General features: G+C 43.6%; 1 protein-coding gene across 8 annotated transcripts in view; it reads left to right on the top strand.

Moving 5' to 3' along the window:
* BACH2 (BTB domain and CNC homolog 2) overlaps positions 1-21,946 on the top strand; it is a 187,882-nt gene extending 165,936 nt beyond the window's left edge. For all 8 annotated transcript variants that reach the window (XM_074538519.1, XM_074538521.1, XM_074538518.1 and 5 more), the window contains 3 exons: positions 466-2,010; positions 11,143-11,349; positions 14,990-21,946. In XM_074538519.1, the coding sequence (XP_074394620.1) occupies positions 466-2,010; positions 11,143-11,349; positions 14,990-15,469 (2,232 nt within the window). In that variant the 3' untranslated portion in view covers positions 15,470-21,946. The remainder of the gene's footprint in view (positions 1-465; positions 2,011-11,142; positions 11,350-14,989) is intronic.
* Positions 21,947-22,678: the final 732 nt, after the last annotated feature.

Genomic DNA, 22,678 nt, shown 5'->3' with positions numbered 1-22,678 from the left:
AATAAGTGTTTCCTTATCAAAACACTTTTTGGATAAGTGGTATCTTAAGCTTGAAACCTGTTCATTGGACCTTCTATCAGAGCAGAAGAATCAAAATTAAATTGGTGCTTTCATGGTTGGGGGCTGTAGCACAGTAAAAATGAAATCCATGTAAGACTTAGCAGTGCCCAGGCTAGTTTTGTCAACCTTTTATTGGGCCAGAGACTTAGTTCACAGGTGTTCAAGATACTTGGGAAAAACTGTCTCAGTTCAACCAGTACAGTGATGTACAGGAGGCCCACAAAGGGAGCAGTGCTTGTTCTGGGATGTAGCATCACTGCAGGTGTGACAGAAGAGCAGCTGCTGGTGGGCAGTATTTATTTCTGAATGCCAGATCTGTTAGTTTATCTAACCACATGATGAAGGACTTGGGATGATAGCAAGAGCTGATGGTAATGCTGGCAATTTTCCTCTCTATTTTTGCAGGTCACTGTCAGGGGATTTGGTCCATTGTTACAGTTCGCCTACACTGCTAAGCTGTTACTCAGCAGAGAAAACATCCAGGAGGTCATCCACTGCGCCGAGTTCCTGCGCATGCACAACCTGGAGGACTCCTGCTTCAGCTTCCTTCAGACACAGCTGCTGAACAACGAAGATGGCCTGTTCCTGTGCAAAAAAGATACCGCCTGCCAGCGCATGCACGATGAGGAGAACTCCGATGGAGACGAGGAGGAGACGATGGAATCGGAGACGTCAAAAATATCTTGCCCAAGGGAGAGGGTGCACCAAGAACCCTTCAATTTTGAAACCACTGTTGCTGGAGCAGACAAAGGCGAAGGGATGCTGCCTGACTCTGACATGCTGAGAGATAGCAAGGACAATTTGGATAAAGATGCAGTAACACGGTACCCCAGATACAAGAAATACCAGCTTGCTTGTACCAAGAATGTCTACAACACATCACACATCAGTACCTCAGGTTTTGCAAGCACATTCAGTGAAGAGAGCTCTGGAAATGGCCTCAAATCAGGACTTGCTATGGGGCAGATAAAAAGTGAGCCTCAGAATGAAGAGAATGATGAAGAAAGCATCACACTTTGCCTGTCTGGAGACGAACCTGACATCAGGGATAAAGAAGGGGATGTTGAAATGGACAGGAAACAGCCAAGCCTCACTTGTGTCGACAGGCCAAAAAGTGGGTCTTCTCCTTCTTGCTTGCGGTCTTTCTTCAACAGAACAAAAAGCATAGATTTGGTTGGCTTCCCCAGCACTTCCCAACAGCACTTTGGCAGGAGTCCAGCATGCCCTTTTGAAAAAGGGACAACTCAGGGTGACCACAAAACTGATTATGTCCCTTTCACAGGGAACTATGGACAGTCCCATGCCATGCAGAAGGATGCTTCCAACTTCACAGTGGGATCACCACTCAGGGGGCCCGGCTTTGAAACTCTCTGTAAGCAAGAAGGGGAACTGGACAGGAGGAGCGTTATATTCTCTTCAAATGCTTGTGACCAAGTAAACACTTCGGTGCATTCATATTCTGGTGTGAGCAGCTTGGACAAAGACCTCACTGAGACTGTGCCAAAGGGTCTGTGGGCTGGCGGCAGCCAGTCCCTCCCCAGCTCCCAGACCTATTCGCACAGCGCACTCACAGCTGATCACCTGCCGGGACGGATGCGGCCCAACACCAGCTGTCCGGTGCCAATTAAAGTTTGCCCTCGCTCTCCTCCTCTGGAAACCAGAACCAGGACCTCCAGCTCGTGCTCCTCCTACTCGTACGCGGAGGACGGCAGCGGCGGCTCTCCCTGCAGCCTGCGCCTCTGCGAGCTCTCCTCTTCCCCTTGCTCCCAAGGCCCCCGGTTCCTGGCGCCCGAGCACCAGGAGCCCGGCGTGGTGGGTGATGGATTGTACAACCCGGTCCGAGCCCAGATTAAATGTGAGCCATCCTATGGAACAAACTCCAGCGATGAGTCTGGGTCATTCTCAGAAGCAGACAGTGAATCATGTCCTGTGCAAGACAGAGGGCATGAGGTAGGGATTTAAGATAAGTACATCTATCACAGTTGTTGTGACCCAATTAATCTCTCCTTGATTCTCTCAAACAACTTTGCATTTCCCCAGCACTTTCTTTGTTTGTAGGGGCAAAGAGTAACTTCTGGTTATTCCCTCATCAGCTGAGTGCACACGGTTGACTTCACATTAATAGGTCTGCTTGATCTCTGAGGTGTTCAGCACTTGTATAAACTTGGGTATAGGAAAACAGCAAATTGCTGAATGATGAGAGTGCATTGATGTGCTTAGGAGTCTGCCAGCAGTGTCCTGTCTTCCTCCCTTCCTCACTCACTTCTGTGGCACAAAGCACTACTCCTTATTCCTAATTTGCTGAGGTGGTTTCAGCTCCACTTGTTATTGCTGCGGGTTTGTTTTAGCAACCTCAGGCTGTTCCTTTCCTGACACCAAGGGTTGGGCAGCTTGCTTGAAGACCCGGGCTGCATGCTGCCAGCAGAGTTGTGAAATTACTCAAACAATTGTATAGCTGACCACCTTGTGTTGGGGGAATGGCATTCAAGTCATCTTTGCACGTGTCTGTGTCTGTGTGTGTGTGTGTGTGTGTGTGTGTGTGTGTGTGTGTGCTGCACATTCAGGTCCTGGGTTTTGCCTCTATTATGTGACAACTTGAGATCATGTTCCCTGCCTGTAACATTTTATTCGGAGCTCTAGCAGCCATGGCACGAATGGTTTCAGAGAGAAGTTATCCTTTAATTTCCAGGATTGTTAGGGCAATGACAAGGGAATGATGTGGGGCTGAAGAGCAAGCCATCGATTTCCATGTAATTCTCCTAAAAGAGGGAGGAGAAAGAGGGGCCTTCTCTAAAACTGCAGATGGGCCAGCTGAAGATGCTGCAGTGATAACTGGCTAACCATGATCAAATAAACTGTGTGAAGTCACTAGTTTGAGGGCAGACTTAAACCAAGGAGATGTGTTGTGGAGCCCAGAAAGTGGAAAGAACTGGATGTTTATTCACAGAGCTTCATTAGGAACCCGCATGACCTAGAGAACATCTGGGTGAAATCAGGTACCAGGTTCCTCTAGTAATGCTGAAAAACTCCACTGAGAGCTTTTGCTTCAGTGTGGGGAGCAACAAGTGCTCATATGCTGAGAGGAGGTTTCATATGCTGAGAGCACCCAGTTCAGAACCATGTGGGCTTAGTTATGGAGTGGGGATGAAAAGAGTGAATTTTATTCTAGCTCTCAGTCTTTATTCCAGCTACATCCCAGGCCTTGTTTTTCAGACAGATGTGGGTGCTTCCTTTAGTTGACTGCTTAGCTTTCAGAAAGGGCTGAAGAGCCAGGGGAGCCTCTGATGTCCTAATCCCTGGTTATACTTGGACCAGTGATTCTGAAAGGACACTTCTTCGTCCTCATGTCATAAGCAGGGGACAATGCAGAAGGGAGAGGAGTCTCTTTGGGATAGTGTGCAGGAGATCTCATTTGAAGCCCTACAGCAGCCCAGGCCATAGCTGGGTTACCCACTGAATTCCTGCCTTTACAAGGGGCAGAGGGCAGCAGGGACCAGGGACCATCCATTTCCACCCATGTGTGCTGCTTGCTCAGCATGAGGCAGCACAGAGGGCAGAGGTTCGCCTTTTGAGATTTGATAATTAATTAGCTGTCATAATTACCTAATTGTGTGGAAATATGCTGCAGCAAAAATGAGCCTGGAAGAGTGAAATTAGAAGCTTACAGGGGACTGGTGGTGGTTTCCTAGAAAAAGGTGCATATGTGCAGGAGAGCATGGATGAGAGGAGGGACACAAGGAGCAAACAGCTATGGGAGGCTGGCTGGGTGTGCTGCTGGCAGGCAGACATCTGCCTCTGAGACAGTGCTAGGAAGGGTTTACTCCACTCCTGGTTTTGCTGCTGGTTTCCTCTGGGGAAGATTTTCTGAACTGTGCTGAGCAAGTTTTCTCCCTGGGACTGCTGATAAGGCGCTTTTTTTTTTTTTTCCCCCAGAGTATTTTGATTAGGGCTGCTGGGCATTAAAAATGTGGTGAGGAAATTAATGCTCCGTGAGGTTGCACTGCACTATCCTGAACAAGCCAAGGGTAAACAGATCACACCACTGCTTTGGTAGAAATTTTGTTTAAAAATTAATCTTTTGAAGGTTGTTTCCAATACAAGAGCAGACTTTGCAGCCTCATTAAACAATGCTGTATTAATACAGTGACTTAGGGAGTGCATCATGCAAGATCTGCTGCTGTGGAAAGTAAAGGGTATCTTAAACTAGACAGTAGAAAATAAGCAGCAGGAACTTGTATAAGTTGCTCTACCTGCTTTCAGCTGTTTGGCTGTGATTGAAACAGCAGGAGAGACTCACAAATGTCTGAAATGCACAGCTTTCTGTTCTTCACTTCCCTGCAAGCTGCATGGGAATCTTTCTCCATTCCTGAAATTGTTGCTTTGCCCTTCCTGTCCTGGTGACTTCTCAGACAGGGCCCTTTCCCCCTCCATATCAGAACACACAGTGTTTTCTGGGCTTCTATTCAAAAAGCACCTGATAAGATATCTGGGGGTGACATGCTTGACCTTCTGGAGAGTGGCCATGCAGGTTCCTCTGCTGCAGGTCAGCTTTTATTGGGATGGGATGGCCTGATGGGAATAAGCCTTGGTGGACTCTGACCATCAGTTATCTCAGGGGGCTGCTCAGTTCTCCTGGAATTTGGACCTAGTTGGTCTTAATTTGGCTCACAGAGTGCTGTTGCTGCCAGAATTAATGTCACAAAACATCATTTGCTGGGGTATTGATTGTGTGAGAAGTAGGTGAGAGGCTTCTCTCTGCTTTTTTCAGGCATTCTGCTTTCCCACAGACAGCTGCCGTTCTGGAGCACATGGCCAAAGTATTTTGGTGCCAGAAGTGGGGTGCTAGGGCTCAGCATGATGCCACATGGGTGAAGGTGACCCCACCTTGTGATGAGCCTCCATCCTGTTGGGGCTGCAGAAGGCAGTCAGAGCTGTCAGAGGAGGTGGCAGTCCTTGGAACACCACTGGTAAATCTTCTCCAGGATGTCCTTGCTTATTGCTTCCCTTCCTGGAGCCACCAAGGCTCTTCTGCAATCTCCCTTTGTTACAAAGGCTTCCTGACAGAAGCAGCCAGTGCAGTGTAGGGTGTACCCATGGTACAGAGTTGCAGGAACAGGGCTGTAACTTGAACTATTGAGTCTTCACAGAAATATTTAATAGTTTGTGTTGTTCTTTTCACTCAGTTCTCTCAGGTCTCCCCAGGCTGTGAAAAATCAATTGCTGATATATAATACTAGAGAGAAGACTTAAAGCTCAGTGCTCACAGTCAGGTTCTGACAATCCTGCTTAAAATAGCAACAACAAAACAATAAGCCCTGAAATAATGAATTGTTGAGAAGGAAGTAGTCTGTCAATCTGTTAACCTACTTAAGGAACAGAAACTTCTGCACTACCTACTTTTCTTGGTTCAGCAAGTACTTCGGAATTTTTATCTGCTAGAAAATTTGTAAAAAAATATTGTACTACTAAACCAGTTAAAAAGAAATCTCAGCTCAGTCTAATATGATAAGTGAGTTTTCTGAAGAAAAAAATAAACAAGGGTAAGAGGAGGTAAGAGGTGGAGTTTTCCAAGAGCTATTACTGTCTAGAGAGTTGCATTCAATGTCTCCTCATCTGTATTTCAAAAGAATTTCCCGCCTGGGTTAGTGACTCACTTTTCAAAGGAAATTTTCATAAAGGGAAAGCTAATGCAATTAGACCTTTGAGGATATTGTAGGTAAATAACTTTCAGCAAGAGTCGAAATCCCTCCATGTTAAGTGACAGGCAGCCACCCTTTCTCTGTTACCTGCTGGGGCTTAGCAAGATACTGAAAGTCAGAGCCCCAGAAAAGAGGAGTTAAACCAAAGCTGCTCTACCAGAAATCTACTGTAACTATGCTGAGTTACCTCATCTGAGACTGCTTCACTGCTTAATATTCCTACTCAGTGAAGAATGCTACATGGAAAGAAGGGCAACCAAGAAAAATACATGTGAAGGCTTTAACTTGCTGTGATATGTGATGCCTCCCCAGAATTTGATGATCAGTCACCCCAGCTTTCCTGACTTTTCTAGGTTTGCAAATTTGAAAATGAGAAAAATTAGTCTCCAGATTGATTTCTGATAGATGTTTTCCTGACTAGGATGGCATCAGCAGAGCACTGGGAATTGTTTCTCAATGTCTGTTTAAATGGTGTCTTGTCAAACATTGGTCTTGTAAGATAAACTTCATGGAAGTTTTGTTTTCTTTCCTCTCTTCAGTACGAGTGGTCTTCATACTGGTAGCAAAGAATTGCTGGATTACAACAACACTGAGAGTTTGAAATGTCAGGAGAGTCCTTTTAAACACTATATTATTTTGTGGAGCCCTACAACCAATTCTTTTATACTCTGCTCTGTAGACCTTGCACAAGCTCTTGAAGGATTCCAGTTCTTGAGCTGCGAAAGCAACTCTTTCAGAGAAATACTGTACTTTACCCCCTGTCATTTCACTGCCTGACCTTCCATTCTTAAGTGCACCTGTGGCTTCTGTCAGTGTTTCTGTGCTATCCCTGGTCTCAGAGAAGCCTGTTAAAGGGCAGGAGTATCACACTGTTGTGCCTTTGAAGGGCTGGAAGCTGGGGACACCGCAAGCAGTCAGTGGGAAGAGGTCAGCCCAGCATTCTAAGTACCAGCAGTGTGTGGTCTGAATACAAGTCCAAATCATGAGGTAAAGGATGAAAATCCCATCCACATCTTCTGATTACTGGGTTAATGCACTCAGCCATGGGATTAGCCTGGTCCTCCACTATTGTGAGGAAGGTAGCAAATCAAAAGGTTACCCAGGCTGCCTCCACAGCAGAGCCCTCTCAGGCAGCACTTGCTGACCCAAACACCTCTCATGGCCCTCACAAGGTGAGGCTGCAGTGGACCCCAGGCTATCAGCTGTCTTGTGTCAGATGGAGCACACTGCAGTGGAACTTGCTGATCTGAAGTGGGACAGACAATTTAGACCCTGGTTTGTTGACACAATGGTATATCTTTACTGCCTGGGCTCATCATTCCCCTTTTGCAGTCCTCTGCCATCTTGGTATAGCTGACACCTGGAAAAGGAGGTGTTTTGAAGGCTTTACCTGTGCCAGGAGACAGCAGGATGAGAAAATGTATCTTGGCTATCCCTTACACAAAGTATGGCCTATTACCTTTGTGCTTCCTAGATAGCCTCTGTCCAGGTGAGATCCGGACAGGAATAGATCCCTAGTCTGCAGGACCACAAGTGGTGCCTGAAATACCCTGTAGACAATTCAGCCCCTATCAGAGGTGGACACCTCTCAGCTCCTGTCCTGGAATGAATTTCTTCCTGAGTGTGTGTGGAGGACAGACTTGCATGCTAAGGGAGATACTTGAAAACACAACATTAATGCCTTGGACTCTCTTGTGTGAAGTGAAGTACTCATTTCTGCATTAAAAAAAAAAAAAAGGCATTAATATGATTGAGCCCCTGGGCTGGATTGCTTGGGTGGGTCTTGAGAGCCTTCCAAGTGTGAGTGTCAGAGGCTTTCAGGATTTGAGGGCACTAAGGCAGCAGGATATTTTCTTACAGCTCTGGAGCACCTGACCAACTGGTACAGTGAGTTCCACCTTCCCCTGCCCACTACATAATGGTTGCTTTTCCTTATGGATTATATTTGTCCTTTAAGTTACTGTGATGTGGCACTTGGGAAGTTCATTATCTTTACTAACACTTGGCTAGAGTGAGATGATGTCTTAATTAAGATATAAAGAAAGAATGAAGAAGCTAAGGTTACCCATAGGATAAATTCCCAAGAGTTGATATTTTATGTTTTAATGGGAATGAATACAGGTCCTCTGTTCTTTCCTTTATTCCAGGTAAAAAAAGAGAGAGGGGAGGACAGCAGGAATGACTAGCGCAGTAGATGAGCAGAACAGCAGTAACTGGCATAGGATCCAAGCTGGCACTAACTAGTGAAGCTTGAAGGAATTAATTGGTTATATATGGGCATTGCATGTGCTGAGTCAGTCACTTTCCCTCTCTGCCTACATCACTGCTCTGACTTAGCCTTTCAAAGCATTGACATTTACACTGGCATCCTAATGCTAATAAAGGGGGGGAAATGCCACAAAATCCTAACCAGATTTCCTTTTTCCCAAGAGTAGATTGGCAAAGTTGGGGCAGTAGAGTCTGCAGTGGTGGTAGAAGGTGCCAATTTATTTGTTGTGTAGTGGAAAGCAAGCATGTGCTGCTGGTGTAAGAATGCAGGGAAAGAGTAATGGTGCAGATAAGGGAAGATTTTGGAGCTCTGTGAGGTTAGCTCTGGCTGGAGTAACTCCTGGAAGGAGCAGGGATCCCACTTACATTTTTAATTTGAAATAGTTTGAACCAAAAAATCATAGTAATTAGAAAGAAAACTTTACAAGAAAGCAAACTTGTGCGGTTTTTTTCATATTTTAGAAAAGATTAACTGTCTTTCTCAGACACCTCAGGTAAGTTTATCTCACCTCCCATAGATGCTGTAAGATGCAGAATCTTTTCTGAATCTTAAATCCACTCCTTCTGCAGGCAGAAGGAGGGAGAAGCTGTGCAGCATTGCCATCTGAAGGGAGCAGGACATTAGGTAGTCCCAGCCCATCATTTCAGGCAGCTCTGGGTGAGTCAGATGGATCCCACCCACTGCGCAGTTGCAGGCTCTAGCAAAATGACTCACCACACTGTTATGGTAAATAGCAGCTGAGAGTCCTGCCCTGTGCAGATGTAAAACACTTTAGCCTCTCACTGCAGCAACACCCCGGTGCAGTTATTCACTGTGGCCGTGCCAAAAGCTTGGTGGGTTGGTATTTAGTTTTTTTTTTCAGTTGACAGCTGATTTCGAAGAGGGAGACAGGCAATAAAAATGCTGTGAATGGTGAAGGAAATGAGTCTGACTCACTTCCACTTTCCCTTTCACATTTTTAATCCTGTGCAGTGCTGCCTGTGACAGGAGTGGGATTATGCTGGGATTACTGATAGCAGTCTCTGATCTGCTGTGTAGATGGTTTTATTTTCAATCTCTTTTTTTTTTAATGAATCTTTTTTTATTTATTTCCCCATTTCCCTTCAGCAACTTCTACCTGACATATTTAAATTGCTACTCTTTCATTCCCATTCCAGCTGCAAGCACATCTCCTCCTTGCAAGTAAATATGTTTTGAAAGGGAGAGGTAGGGAGAAATAAAGCTAACATTGCTTTCCATTTTGGTCTTAAGAAAATAAGGAAAAACTGTGAACATGAAAGGGCTGGTTTTGCAGTGAAACTGTGGTGTCTTTCAGAGGAAAGCACTGGCTGTTTTCATTTTCAGACCCTGGTAGAAGCTTGAGAAAAAAGCAGGTGACACTGAGTTTATGTTAACCATCCAAAGGCTCAGGAGGGGAAATCAAACAGGTTTCATGTCATTAACTGGCAGTCTGTAAACAAGGTAGTTCACATCCCTGTGCCCCAGGTCAGCCTTTGTGTGTACTAGCAAGAATGTGGGAGGGTTTGGGCGGTGTTTGGCATTCCTTGCTGCTTTAAATTGACCTGTCAAGTGGTGTGTTATGAAGCAGTGCCTGGACACGTGGGGCAGAGGGGCATGAATGAACACTCAGGGCACGAAGCCATCTGGAAGAATGTGGTAGGTGTTTGCACAGAACAGTGTTAGAAGGGTACAAGAAAACAGCCAAGAACACCCCTGAACAAGGTGAGGAGCTGCTTACTGCAGGTTCAGGTGCCTGGTTGATGGTCCATGGCTGTCAGTGCCAGAGGCCACTGCTCTGTGTTGGTGTTGGTGTGTCCTCAGCAAACTGTTCTGCTCGAACAACTCAGCTCTCTGAAGAAGATGACTTATAATCCATGTTGTTGCTTTCTTTATTGCCAAATAATTATTAAGAGCGCCGTTTGAAGACAATGCATATTTTAAATATCAAAGTAATATTTTCAGCCCATATCTTTCATTTGGCTGAAGCAAGTTACCTTCTTTGATAGCCTGTGTGCAGAATAGTCTCCTTGATCTGGAGGTTAGATTGTACCAAACAGGGACAGAAACATAAATATTTACTGCCATCTTTTGGGCAGTGTGGGTATGACTCAGAGAAAGAAGGGGTCAATCGAATTACTCTGCATCTCCTTCAGCTTTGTCAGCTGACTCTTATCTGGCCAACAACAGTTGGCCAAAGAACATCAGTTTTTTAACAGTTATCTGTCTGAGGCTTTAAGTGAAGAGAAGTTTCTAAAGGGAGGTGCTACTTTGATTTGAGCAAACTGATAGATTTTGGGCTAAAAAACCTAAAAGGCTTTGAGCACATCCACCCTTCTTAAGCTTTTGACACAGTGTGTGTTCATTGCTTCAGACTGCTGGGAGCTTTGTGTTTTGCTCTGCTTTAATGCATAATTGCTAGGATTCTTGAAGTCCCACCCTGACCTTTTCAAGAAATAAAATTTCAGTGCTCTTTAGTCTGCAAGAATATTAGAGTGTGAACAATATATATAGGTTTATTTTTAAATGTATATATTTTAGCAAGATAGGATGTGTTGCATCACACTCCTCTGACCCTTTCTTCTTACACAGTGTATTGTTCAGGTGAAATGCTGATTAGGTGACCTTTCCTAATTGCAATACATTATTTTTCATCCACTTGAGATGTCAGGTTGTATTTTTAATTTCATACTTAATCAAACTTTCAGTCCTGCAGTCCAAGCAGATGCATATTTCCTGCTGTGGTAATAGCCCTTTCCTTGAAACTAGTTTGAATATAATAGCAGCAAGGTACTTCACTCTTTCCAAAAGGCCGTGTCTCTGAGTGGACAGAACCTTCTTTTATTGCAATGAGATAATTTATTAAGGCTTTGTAGGAAGATGTAATTTTTATCTGGGATTCATATGTGTTGCTGATTTAAGTACGATTATCATCTTATCCTTACCATCTGGACCTCCACAATGTGCCACAAGGGAAGAACTTGCTCAATGTAAAACTTGTTTTGTTGTTTGTTGAGGGGGTGGCAGCAGAGATAATCATCCTTCCACTCACTGTTGTTCAGCTTGCATTGAGCAAGCAAAATATGACTCTTTGCTCTTGTCTTGTGTTTGTTTTAGGTGAAACTTCCTTTTCCTGTTGATCAAATCACAGATCTTCCAAGGAATGATTTCCAGATGATGATAAAGATGCACAAGCTAACCTCAGAGCAGCTCGAGTTCATCCACGATGTCCGCCGGCGCAGCAAGAACCGCATCGCAGCCCAGCGCTGCCGCAAGAGGAAACTGGACTGCATTCAGAACCTGGAATGTGAAATCCGCAAGTTGGTGAGTTCTGTACCTTTGCTGCAGCCCAGCTCACCCTCACACTGTAGCCTGCACCAGCAGCAATTCCAGCCCAGACTCCAGGGGGTTCAGTCGGTTTGTACACTGATGAGCAGAATGCCCAGCAGACAGTGCCGTCACATTTTCATGTAAGGGAGTGAGGTGACTGGAGCGAGGCCGAGGGGCTGCTCAGAAAATTCCTCTCACTTTCAGTCATCGTATGGACACTTCAGGTGGGGTTTGTTGTGTTTCATTTTGCTTTGTTCTCTGCTCAAGCTGTAGGAAACGTCATGTGAAAGAGGCAGGGATCTGTTGAAGAAGCTGAGTTACCATCACCTCACAAATGGCAGAACGCCACAAGACTTTGGGTTACTCACTTGCTGCCTGTGCCTGTCTGCTTCCCGTCTGTAACAGGGAGGTGACACTGACCTCACAAGCTGGTTGGGAGGCTTAAATCATCAAGGCTTGTGAAGCCTTCAGATGCCATGCTGCTGAAGCCCTGGGGGGAAAAAAAAGGAAAATCAAAACATTGTTCAGAGTAGTGCTGCACTGATGCAAAACAAACAACACAACAAAGATAAACAAAATAGTGAGCAACTGCTTCCTGCACTGAGTATAATGCACAGTGTGTAGAGGGTGAGTCAGAGGTTCTGCACAGTGAACAAGTGGATGGATCCTCATCAGGCTGTCAGAAGAAGCAGGTTCAGTCTTGGCTGCACGTGCCTGTCGCTCTGCACTGAGCTGGTGGTGGGGAGGAGTTCCTGTCTCTCGCTCTCCAGAGCCTCAGGAGCAGCGCTCTGAGGGCTGGACGAGCAGCCGGGGTGATTCAGCCTTATAGCTGTAGCCTTCACTTGAAAATTAGTTTGAGTTAATTGATTTCGTGCAATCCTGTGACATTGCCATTATTGTCTGATATAGTAAACTATAGACAGACAAAATAAAACTTTTAAGTCCTCTGCCCAGCACAAATATGCATCTCAGGGGAATTAATGAAGGGCATATGAGTGGCCTTGTGGGCTTGATCCACGCTCAATTTGAGGAACCAAAAACCATTTGAGGTTCAGGATTCTTCCCAAAAACAAGCTGACATTTCTATTTAGCAAAGGGGACTTGAATATGTGGCAATATGCAGTGAGTGAGCCAAGCAGGGAAGACACCCCACTGGACATGTTTGCAAATAGTGAAGGGCTGGTGGGTGAAGTGATGGCTGGATGCCTTCTTGGGCACAGTGATCACAAAATGATGGAGTTTTTGGTTGCTGGAGAATTAAATAGGAGGGTCAGTAGAGCTGCCACCTTGGATTTCCAGAATGCAGACTTTGGCCTGTTTAGAAGACTGGTTGGGAAAATCTCTTAGGAGGCAGTACTGAAGGGCAGAGAAGTCCAGGAAGGTTGGACATTCTTCAAGAAATAAATCTTGCAGGCACAAGAGCAGGCTGATCCCCCATGCAAAAATATAGGACACTGGAGAAGACCAGCATGGCTGAACAAAGAGTTTCAGCTGGAACTCAAGGAAAAAATGGAGTTTATTATTTTTGGAAGAAGGGGCAGCTATTCAGGAGGACTACAAGCATATAGTGAAGTTATGCAGAGAGAAAATTAGAAGGGTAAAAGTCCAACTAGAAATTAATCAGGGTGCTGCTGTAAATGACAATAAATAGTTTTTTAAACAGACAAGCAACAAAAGGAAGGCCAAGGAGAATCTCTATCCTTTATTGAATGCAGTAAAAACATAGCAACAGAGAAGGAGGAAAAGGCTGAGGTACTTAATGCCTTCTTTGCCTCAATCTTACTCAGTAGTAAGACTGGTTGTTCTCTGGGTACCCAGCCCCCTGAGCCGGAAGACAGGGACAGGGAAAAGAATAAACACACAACACATGACCACTGGAAATTCCTTTGTTTTCTTCTGTCCACTTTGTGATCAGCAGCTTCCAGTCTCATGAATTACATAATGGTGCTGTGGTTTAAGGGTTTTTCACTTGGCTGGGTCTTGTTTATGAAAGACCCCTTTTCCCCCTGTAGTTACTGTAAGTCACCCATCTTCTTGACACAGATGGTTTCACAGCAGACAGTGAGTGAAATGGTTGTATCCTCAGAGTTTGATAGGTAATTTTTTTTGCCTGCTTTCTCTCACTCATTCATCTACCCACTCACATTCCCTTTTTTCCCTGCAAACTCGCAGCATATTCTCCTCCATAATTCATCATCTCAAGATGTACTTGAGCATCTGTTTATTTTTTTATTATTTTTGTGCTTTCTTGATAGATTTATCAATATTTTAGCAGTTAGTTCTTTTCATGTGTACTGCTCTCTTTCACATTCACACAGCTGCATGCTTCCAGTGTGGGCTCTGCACCCAGGGCAATACTATCAGCTGTCAACAACCACCCATAGCTGGATTATCTGAGTTGTGGAGCTTTCACACCTCAGATGCTGAGACATCTTGGGTTTAGCAGTGTTACTAGGTGAGATACGTGGCTGCGCTGCTTTTGGGGCCAGCTCAGCTCTGGAAATAGTTCTGGTACTCTACAAAATCTCATCTTCTCTCTCAAGCTGTGTGCCCACCTGCCTGAGACAGGAGATGCAGCAGGACCATCCCAGCCAGTCTACACTGAATCAACACCGTTTTTTAGAGGTGAAACCCTAGGCTAGGTTCATAAAAATATCTGTGTTAGATCAAGCCCAAACCACTAAGCACAAGAACATAAGAAAACAAGCCATGGTGCAGGCCACAGAGCACACTTAGATCCTCTCTTCTGAATAAACTCACCTCTCTCAGTCATAATGGACCTCCAGTGGGTGCACCCAGCCTAAGCAGCCAACCTGACAGTTCAAGGGCGAACCAAACACCAGCAGCTCATCCTCACTTCAGGAATTAACCTGTTTTCTTGCTGATTAGATGGGAAATGGCACTTCTCCCTCAAATTGTTTTGTTCAGAGTTCTTTTATATCATCTGTCAGGCAGCCTTAGTTTATAAAGGGAACAGTTCTGTGAGAATAACTTGGGATTCTATCCTCTTCCAGTTCAAATGTTTTTCTCCAGATGTTTCCCAAATTCCTGTCCACACAGGCCATGGTGGTCAAATACTTGATGTCTTTGTGACTTTTCCTCTGGCCATATGAAAACAGGTGTGACACATTGGTGCTCTTGGATACTGCTGCATATGTATTGTATTTGCAAGGACCCTCGTGGCAGAGAGGAATGATGAATCTGACTCCATGTTCTCAGAAGGCTAATTTATTTTATGATACTATATTATATTAAAGAATGCTACACTAAACCATACTAAAGAATACAGAGAGGATACATACACAATGCTAAAAAGATAATACTGAAAACTCGTGACTCTTTCCAGAGTCCTGACACAGCTTGGCCAATGAGACAAAACAACTCACACCAGAATCCAATAAAACAATCAGGTGTGGGTAAACAATCTCCAAACACATTCCAGACAAGCAAAGCACAGGAGAAGCAAACACAATAAGAATTGTTTTCCTTTTTCTCTGAGGCTTCTCAGCTTCCCAGGAGAAAAATCCTGGGTGAAGGGATTTTTCAGAGAATGTGAATGCCACACATATGTGCCCAAAGTGAGCAGGCAGTGGATATCCCTTCCTCAGTCTAAGATGCCTCCTTTCTTTTTCAGGTGTGTGAGAAAGAGAAATTGCTCTCAGAAAGGAACCAGCTGAAAGCGAGCATGGGAGAATTGCTAGACAACTTCTCGTGTCTTTCCCAAGAAGTGTGTAGAGACATGCAGAGCCCGGAACAGATCCAAGCCCTCCACCGATACTGCCCCGTTCTCAGACCCATGGATCTACAGCCGGTCACCACCATCAGCCCCGCCCCAGCTGGTGTGGAGCAGAGCCTGGTGAGCTCCCAGTGCGTCGGGGAGAGCATGCAGTGCTGCTCGGAGCAAGGCTCGGTGCAGCTGGGAGCGCCCTGGCTGCCCAACAACATCTCGGAGAATTGTTCGGCTGGCGCGGGGTTGGATGGAGCCGACGCAGGTACTTACCCCGAGAGAGAGCTTCCACCTGAGCAGAGCAGCCAGACGGTCACGGTAGACTTCTGTCAGGAAATGACTGATAAATGTACAACTGATGAACAACCCAGGAAAGATTACACCTAGTGACTCGTAACCTTAACGTTACACCTGGTCAGGTGTTCTTCAGTCAGCCAGTGGCAGTGTTCATTTGTTGTCTAGAAGAACGTATTTGGTGCACACTACAGTGGTCTTAGCAGCAATACTGTTTTTAAGTATTCCCTCCTCTCTACAAGCAGGAGTTCTCTTCACAATGGTGCTATCCCTTGCTCAGGCAGGGAACGAAGCAGTGGCAACACTGTCTGTTTTTGTATGTTATTTCAATCTTAACAGGGATGGACATAACACCTCTGAGGACCCAACCGCAGCTTTTTTCTCAGTGGCCCATGTCACAAAACCCTAACTCAGGAATTTCCTCTGAATGTTCAATTTTTCATTGAAGACAGCTTCTTTACACATCAAAGTTTTATAGCTAAACTGTACATATTATATATAATATATATAAAATATATATATCCATATGCAAGAGTCCCTGCATGCCTCAATTTTCTCATCCTACAAACTGGAAGCTTTCATTTCTATTGTACAAACAAGTTCCAACATTCCTTTTTGTCTTTGATGCTAGAACTAGTTTGGTAACTTGTTACATGATAATTTTTTCCTCAGTTCGCAGTTCAGCAATAGCATTCAATTTGTACTTATTTATAAAACTTTAATGTCGGAAACTTATTTGAGATTTTATTATAGACAATTTTTTTTGGCACAGCCATTTCGTGCCACTTGAGCAATGTGGAGTTATTTTATTTTCTTGCAGATACTGTACAGTAATGGTCAACTTTGCCACTTGCACTGAGTTTCTGGTCAAACCTCTTTTCATAAATGAAGTCATGACTTCAGAATAACTTGAGTATATGGTTTTCTTTGCTTTATGGCTTAAAGGAAATAGAAAATTTTTATCTAATAGACAAACACTCAGGAGCTCATTATGTAGTAAAAACAGTCTTGCCAAATACTGAATTCACTATACAATTTGTAAAGAGAATCTGCTTGAATTATTTTTATATTTAGACTTCTTTCTGTTTCACAAACCAAGTTTAAGTGCTGTTAATGATGCTTTTGGAGTCTTATAGGGGAAAGTATATTTCACTCTTTAGAGAAAAGTGTATTTGACAACTGGATCAATTCATCAAATGTTCCATGAAGTAAAGCAAACAGAGATCATGTCAATATACCTGGGGGCTTTTTCTCCAGCCCCACTCTGCATCCTTTACTCATGGAAGCAACTGCTGCTCCGGCTAGTCCCCAGAGCCTGACCTCAGCTGTCCTCAGACGTTACCTGTTCTCCCCACCAGACCCAAGTTGCAGAGCTGGGTCTGGTGAAGTTAGTGACGCTGCCTAGGTAGGCAGAGTTGCAGGATCATACCCCTAGTTGTTGACTTTGGCTTCCTTACGGAGGTCCAGCTAGCACTGTATCCTCTAAGAGCAAAACATACGTTTGCCAACACCCAATTTAGTCACTTACCATCAAATTGTTGTGTTCCAGGATCCTCTCATCCTGCAGCATTGCCCTCAGCACAAACTGCAGCTAAAAGAGCACTGTCTCAAAGGAGACTACTCAGTGAGTTGGCTTAGTTGTAACTGTATTGGACTTGTATCTTAATGTTGACTCATGTTATGACTGTGTGAGACAGCAGCTTTCCAAGCATAACATCTGTATGTACAGTGTAGACAGAACAACCTCCTAATGCTTTTTTTAATAATTATTACTATTCTAAGTGTACTGAGTTTTTATTTTGTGGTTCTTTGCCCTTCGTGTGCCAGGTTGTGTGGCTTTATCGATGACAACTGTCATGTGCTTTATTGGCTGATATTGTTTGTTCTCGCTGAAAAAAAAATGACCAGCTGTTCACACCTGTTTAAAAAAAAAAAGTGTGGGGAAGCAGCTTCTCAGAAGCACTAAGTGACAGTGTGTTCTTCTGTGCTAACGTTTACACTAGAGGTGTGCACTGGTGGTTTTTTGAGGCACTCAAGTAGATCAGCATCTTGAACCCTGGAGGAGGAATCAGCTCCCTCTCTCCACTTTCTTCCATCTTCAGACTGTGCTCATGGACTGTCGCCCACTCGCCACAAAGTCTTGCTTTTATCCTCCTCATGCAAACTATTGTAATTGTAGCCAAGCTACTGAGGAGGAACTGCATATAGCATGTGCCATGTTTGTTGAAAATACTTTTTTTCCCCCGCATGTACAAAGAAAAACTAGTATATAATGTAGGAGAATATTTATGTTTAGGTATTAATCATTACTGTACAAAATCCTTTCCTTTAAATGTTCAAAAATATACAAATGCCATAAATTCCTAGTTCAGACGGTTGAAAAAGGGGGAGGAGTTGTCCTTTCTTTTTAAAAGAGCTTAACCTAAAAATATCTGAACCCCCTCCCAACTATCCTTTGCAGGTAACTTCACTGAGAAGCTCTTTGGTGGGGGGGTGGGATTTGATTTTCCTTTGAATTTGTTGACGTTGCAAAGCAGTTCTGTGCTTCGCAGAGAAGTTTTGTTTCTATGAGACCATGGTGAAAGCTAGAATTTAAAACTAAATGTGAATCACATTATAGAGTCATAGCTACTTGGGGTGGGGGGGGTTGGGGGTGGGCGGGAGGGAAGGGTCAACTGACACAGTATTTTAAAGATGTTTTTCTGTTGCCTTTTTTATTTTTAAGTGACCTCCTATATATATGAATAGATAGAATGTTTTATGGTATAAAACCAAGTTTTAACTTGCTTCCTGACATGAAGATTTACTCTACTAACAACTCATGTGCAACTGGTACTCTTGACCTCATTCCGACGGTTTAAAAAACCCACCCACACAACCCATTGCGCTGCAGCTCTTAGGTTTGACCTGGCCTCATACTGGTGCTGGGTCCCTTGATTTCCTCTACCTTGGGAACTGATATTTAAAACCACTGCTCAAATAAGTGTCTCTTCCTCAACCTTTCTCTTGTCTCTCTCTTTCCCTCCCCTGCAAGCTTTTCTGGATGTTTGATTTCATTCTTTCTCATTAGAAGTGGCTGATTTTGTGTCATTGCTTCCTATATTTACATGTATCATGGTTTTTCAGTGGGGTTTTTTTGGTGGTGGTGGTGGTTGTTTTTTGTTTCTATTTTGTTTTGAGGTTTTTTTGCTATTTTGAACCATGTGGCTTTCAAAGCAGTTACTGGGCTAACGTTTAAAGGAAAATACTGGGAGAATTAGTTTCAGACCTGGACATCAGTTTACATACCCGACCGTTCTTGTCTCACGAGGTCAAACCAATGACCACAAAACATCATTGGAAAGAGCGAAAAAATATCTGACTGCAGAATTCTAAGAGTTTGGCCAGTGGTCACTGTGATCTTAAGAATCTCTTTGCATTTGTCAAAGAGGATACATGCAGCATCTCTCCTGCTGGGCGTTGCTTGGGAATGGCATGGTGAGACCCTATCTCCCCTCTGAGCACTGCTCTGCTCCCATGGGCACGTGAGTCCTTGGAGCTCTGTCCAGTCTGTAGCTAGTCCTCCTTTTCCTCTGCCATTGCTATACTTGTATTGCCAGGAAACCTCATTTCATTTAGGCTTGTTATGCTTTGTCAGGTGAGTACTACACTATATAATGTGTTTGTTTCTCTGCGTTCTCTGGGGGTGCCTTGAACACAATTAAAGCTCATTGCAAGCTGATTCTGGAACAAAAAGGTAGTGAAAAAATAAATTTATAATAAAAAGAGTGAAAAGAAAACAGAAAACAAACAAAACAAAAGCAAAAACGTTGGCTGTATTATCAGGAGATCCCAGTATTTATATCACTGACTTCCTAACGTGATGACTCAGGCGTCAAGAGTTTGATGCTGCAGTATAAAACTATTATTTTATATATTGTACAAGTAATTTATTAAATGTCTTTCTAAGGGTATATGCTGCTTTTAAGATGCACTATATTTTTGGATCTAATCCCTGTATTATTTTTTTTCCCAAGGAAGTAAAATGTGCTGCAAAAGCAAGCCACAGTGATTAGTATGCTAACTGCTACTTCTCTTTAAAAAGCAGAGTGGGAACGAGATATGTAACTTTGCTAAGTGGATTAACTCCTGCCAGAGAAATGATTAATGCTGATACTGTGGTTGTTAATCTGGAGTGTGACACTTCATCATGTCTGTATCCTAAAGAGTGCTTAAATAGAAGTTAAAATGCCTAGATATATAGTTAATTTTTTAATATGTGACTTCATGACTGCCTAGTAAATAAAACAAAAAAAAATCTGCATGCTGGAATCACTATAATCCTGTAATAAAATGAAAACTGATCCACTAGGAGAAAGCATGGTGAAACTTTGCAATTCCAGAATTAACACCACATCCTCATCTGTGTCTTCTAATCCACTGCAGTGGCGGTGAGGAGAGAGCAAGGGGTGCGTTCACAGAATAGGAGACCCATAGTGTATTTTGCAGTGAGACAGAGTGGATGTTTGCCAGGTTTCCACAGGCTCACATTTTGCTCCACTTGACATCCTCTACCATTGCAACAAGGAGTGCTGCTTCCACCTTTTCTTTTCCCTGATCTGAGATGCTTTTGAAGGTGCCTCTGGGTGAATGTTGTAGCCCATGGCTACAGAATTTTAAAAGTCTCTATTTTAGGGCTGCCTTGAGAAGTTTTAACTCAGTATGAGCAACGGCTTTGCATAAGGAGGGGATCTGCTAAGTATGGAGCAGTTTTATTTTTATCAGAAGTGAGGTGAAACTCAAACTATTAACATAAAGAATTTCTGCTCTCTTTCCTGTTAAAATTTTTCTCGACAGATTTTGACTTCATTTCAGTTTTGTCTCTGCCAACACAGTCCATGTTAATTTTGCATCCATATATAGAATACATGTATGTATGTATGTATACATACATCTATAATTCTAGTCAGAGTGTGTGTTTGTGTATTTTCCTGTTTATAATACATATATGTATATTTATAATACTCTCTGGAGTATTTTATGACTCAGGCATCAGGTCTGATGCTGTAGAATACAATATATGTGTATATGCATATGTTCAAATACTGTGTGTATATTTAAAAGATCTATTGTTGGTGGTCTGTAGAATAATTATTCCCTTTACTCCTAAAATTTTAATGGCATTACTTGCAAAGATTAAGTGTACAGTATTTTCCTACACTCCACCAAGATAGGTATTATTTATATCGAAGTCAATTATTGATGAGCATTTTAAGGTATTACATTAATAATATTGCCATTTTTGCAAACAAAATCACTTTTTGGCAGGAAGGAATGCTAAAAATACCTTTTTTATAAGCTTATTACCCCAACCAAGCGACTGCTAAAAAGCCAGTTAGATGACTCCTGTTCTTGTGCAAACTTAAGTGACTGTGGGCAGAACCCTTGCCATAACTGACAGTCACTGTGTGGTTCATGCAGTGCCACTGTGGTCCCTTTTGGCTAATTAAGGGCATGCAGAAAGAAACTAACATCCCAAAATAGCAATGGGAACTGGCAGTGTTTGATTTCATTGATTGCTTAGAAGCAGAGATGGTCCCAGGCTAGGAGCCCAAACGACTCCCCCCGCTTTGGAGGCAGGCAGGCGGGGGCTGCAGTGGGCAGTGGGCTCATCCCTGCAGCCAGAGGAGCCTGTGCTCGGGAATGTGGGCACAGGAGGGAGCAGCTGCCCCGTGCTGGGGTTGTGGCTGGCACCCCTGCCCAGGCCGGTGGTACCCTGCGGCTGTGATGCGCCCGAGAGGAACGTGCATGGTTTCAGTCCTGTTCTCACTGCTGCGCTTGCTCTGCCTGAAGCTCTCTGGATCCCTCAGACCAGCAGGAATGATACTAAACACTTTGGTGATACTCAATGCGTGTTTGTTTACTCAAAGTTGCAAGCATCACCTTTGATTTCAAGGGTGAGGATGCCCTAAGAGTTTGTTCCAGAACCAGTTGGTTACAAGTGCACCTCTTATATATGCCTTACAAACTTCAGAGGCCATATTCAAAACAGGGTTTTATCAGTGTATGCAAGGGGGTGCAACCCCTCTTCTCTTCCTCCCCAGGTCAAACAGTATGGACAGTTTTCACACATATCTACCTGTATAACCCTCTGTACCTCTCATAACTGGTCAATGACTGTAACAGGTTACATCAGGTGTTTTTTCTACATACTTTTTACACAAATTCTATGCGATTAATGTAACTTAATTCAATGCATCATTTTATTGTACTAGTTCTTAAGCTTGTCTTTATTTTTTTTTCTAGGTGACTGTGGTTTCTTGTGATTTTTATTGTATAAATAAATGAGGTGGCTGTTGATGCTTACTCTCTGTTACTAAGAATTTTTACCTTTTTGGAAGAAAGCATTGCTATGAACTAATGAATTTAAAATGTCATTTACTCATTGTAAATACAGTATTGTGCAAAAAAACAAAAATGAAAAAAAACCACCCGACCCTTTTCATTCATTTGAATTGCTAGTGTTAACTGAATTTTGTCTAGACACCATTTCTGTTGATGAAATAAAGACATATCATTATGTATTGTAAATTGTCTCATCGTGACTCTGAAATCGACGTTGCGGGGCTCGGTTAACAAGCGGGTTGTAGTGAAATGCAGCAGGGTGGGTTGGAAACAGTTGTTACTGCCAGGTGAATCTCTGGACTAATGAAGAGGCTTCTACTCACATGGTCCCTCTGCTAATTCACTAGCAGTCTTTGATCCAGGGATCCAAGCTACCTTTGATCTGCAGGAACAGCCCAGGGTGTTCCGTTGCAAACATGAAATAAGTTTTTTTGGAAGATCAAATAAGCTGTATCTATACTCATTCCCCTAGTACATGACTTAAGGCAATTCTGTTCAGTCTTTGTTTTGGTCCTCTAAAATGCCAGTGTACTTGTTGGAAAGTAAGGGAAGAGGCTGAGGTTTGTTTCCCCTTTAAGGAAAACCTGAGAGAAACTGAGAGAGGTTTGTGTAGAAACAAAACATAGCTAAAAAATCTCTGTAGTATTCCTCCTTGAAAGAGGAAACTTGTGCCATGGACCATTAGCAGGAAAGCCAGAAAGGGAAGAAGAAATTACAACAGTTTTAGATGCTATTTACCACAAGCAGGACATGGGGTCCAGTAAGGAGGTGTTTGTGCTGTGGGGGTCCCACATCTGCCACCTCTCTCTTGTGTTGGATGCAAGCTGGGAGCCTGCTCAGCAGCTTGGCAGGAGCAGACCCAGGGAGGGGGAATGGTGTGACCAGTTGTCCTGCCCGGGCCCACACACTTGGGATGAC

The sequence above is a fragment of the Zonotrichia albicollis genome, chromosome 3, assembly GCF_047830755.1.
Source record: "Zonotrichia albicollis isolate bZonAlb1 chromosome 3, bZonAlb1.hap1, whole genome shotgun sequence".
Lineage (NCBI taxonomy): Eukaryota > Metazoa > Chordata > Aves > Passeriformes > Passerellidae > Zonotrichia > Zonotrichia albicollis.
Note: the sequence above shows the minus strand (reverse complement) of the source record. Positions and strands in the feature narration are given on the sequence as shown.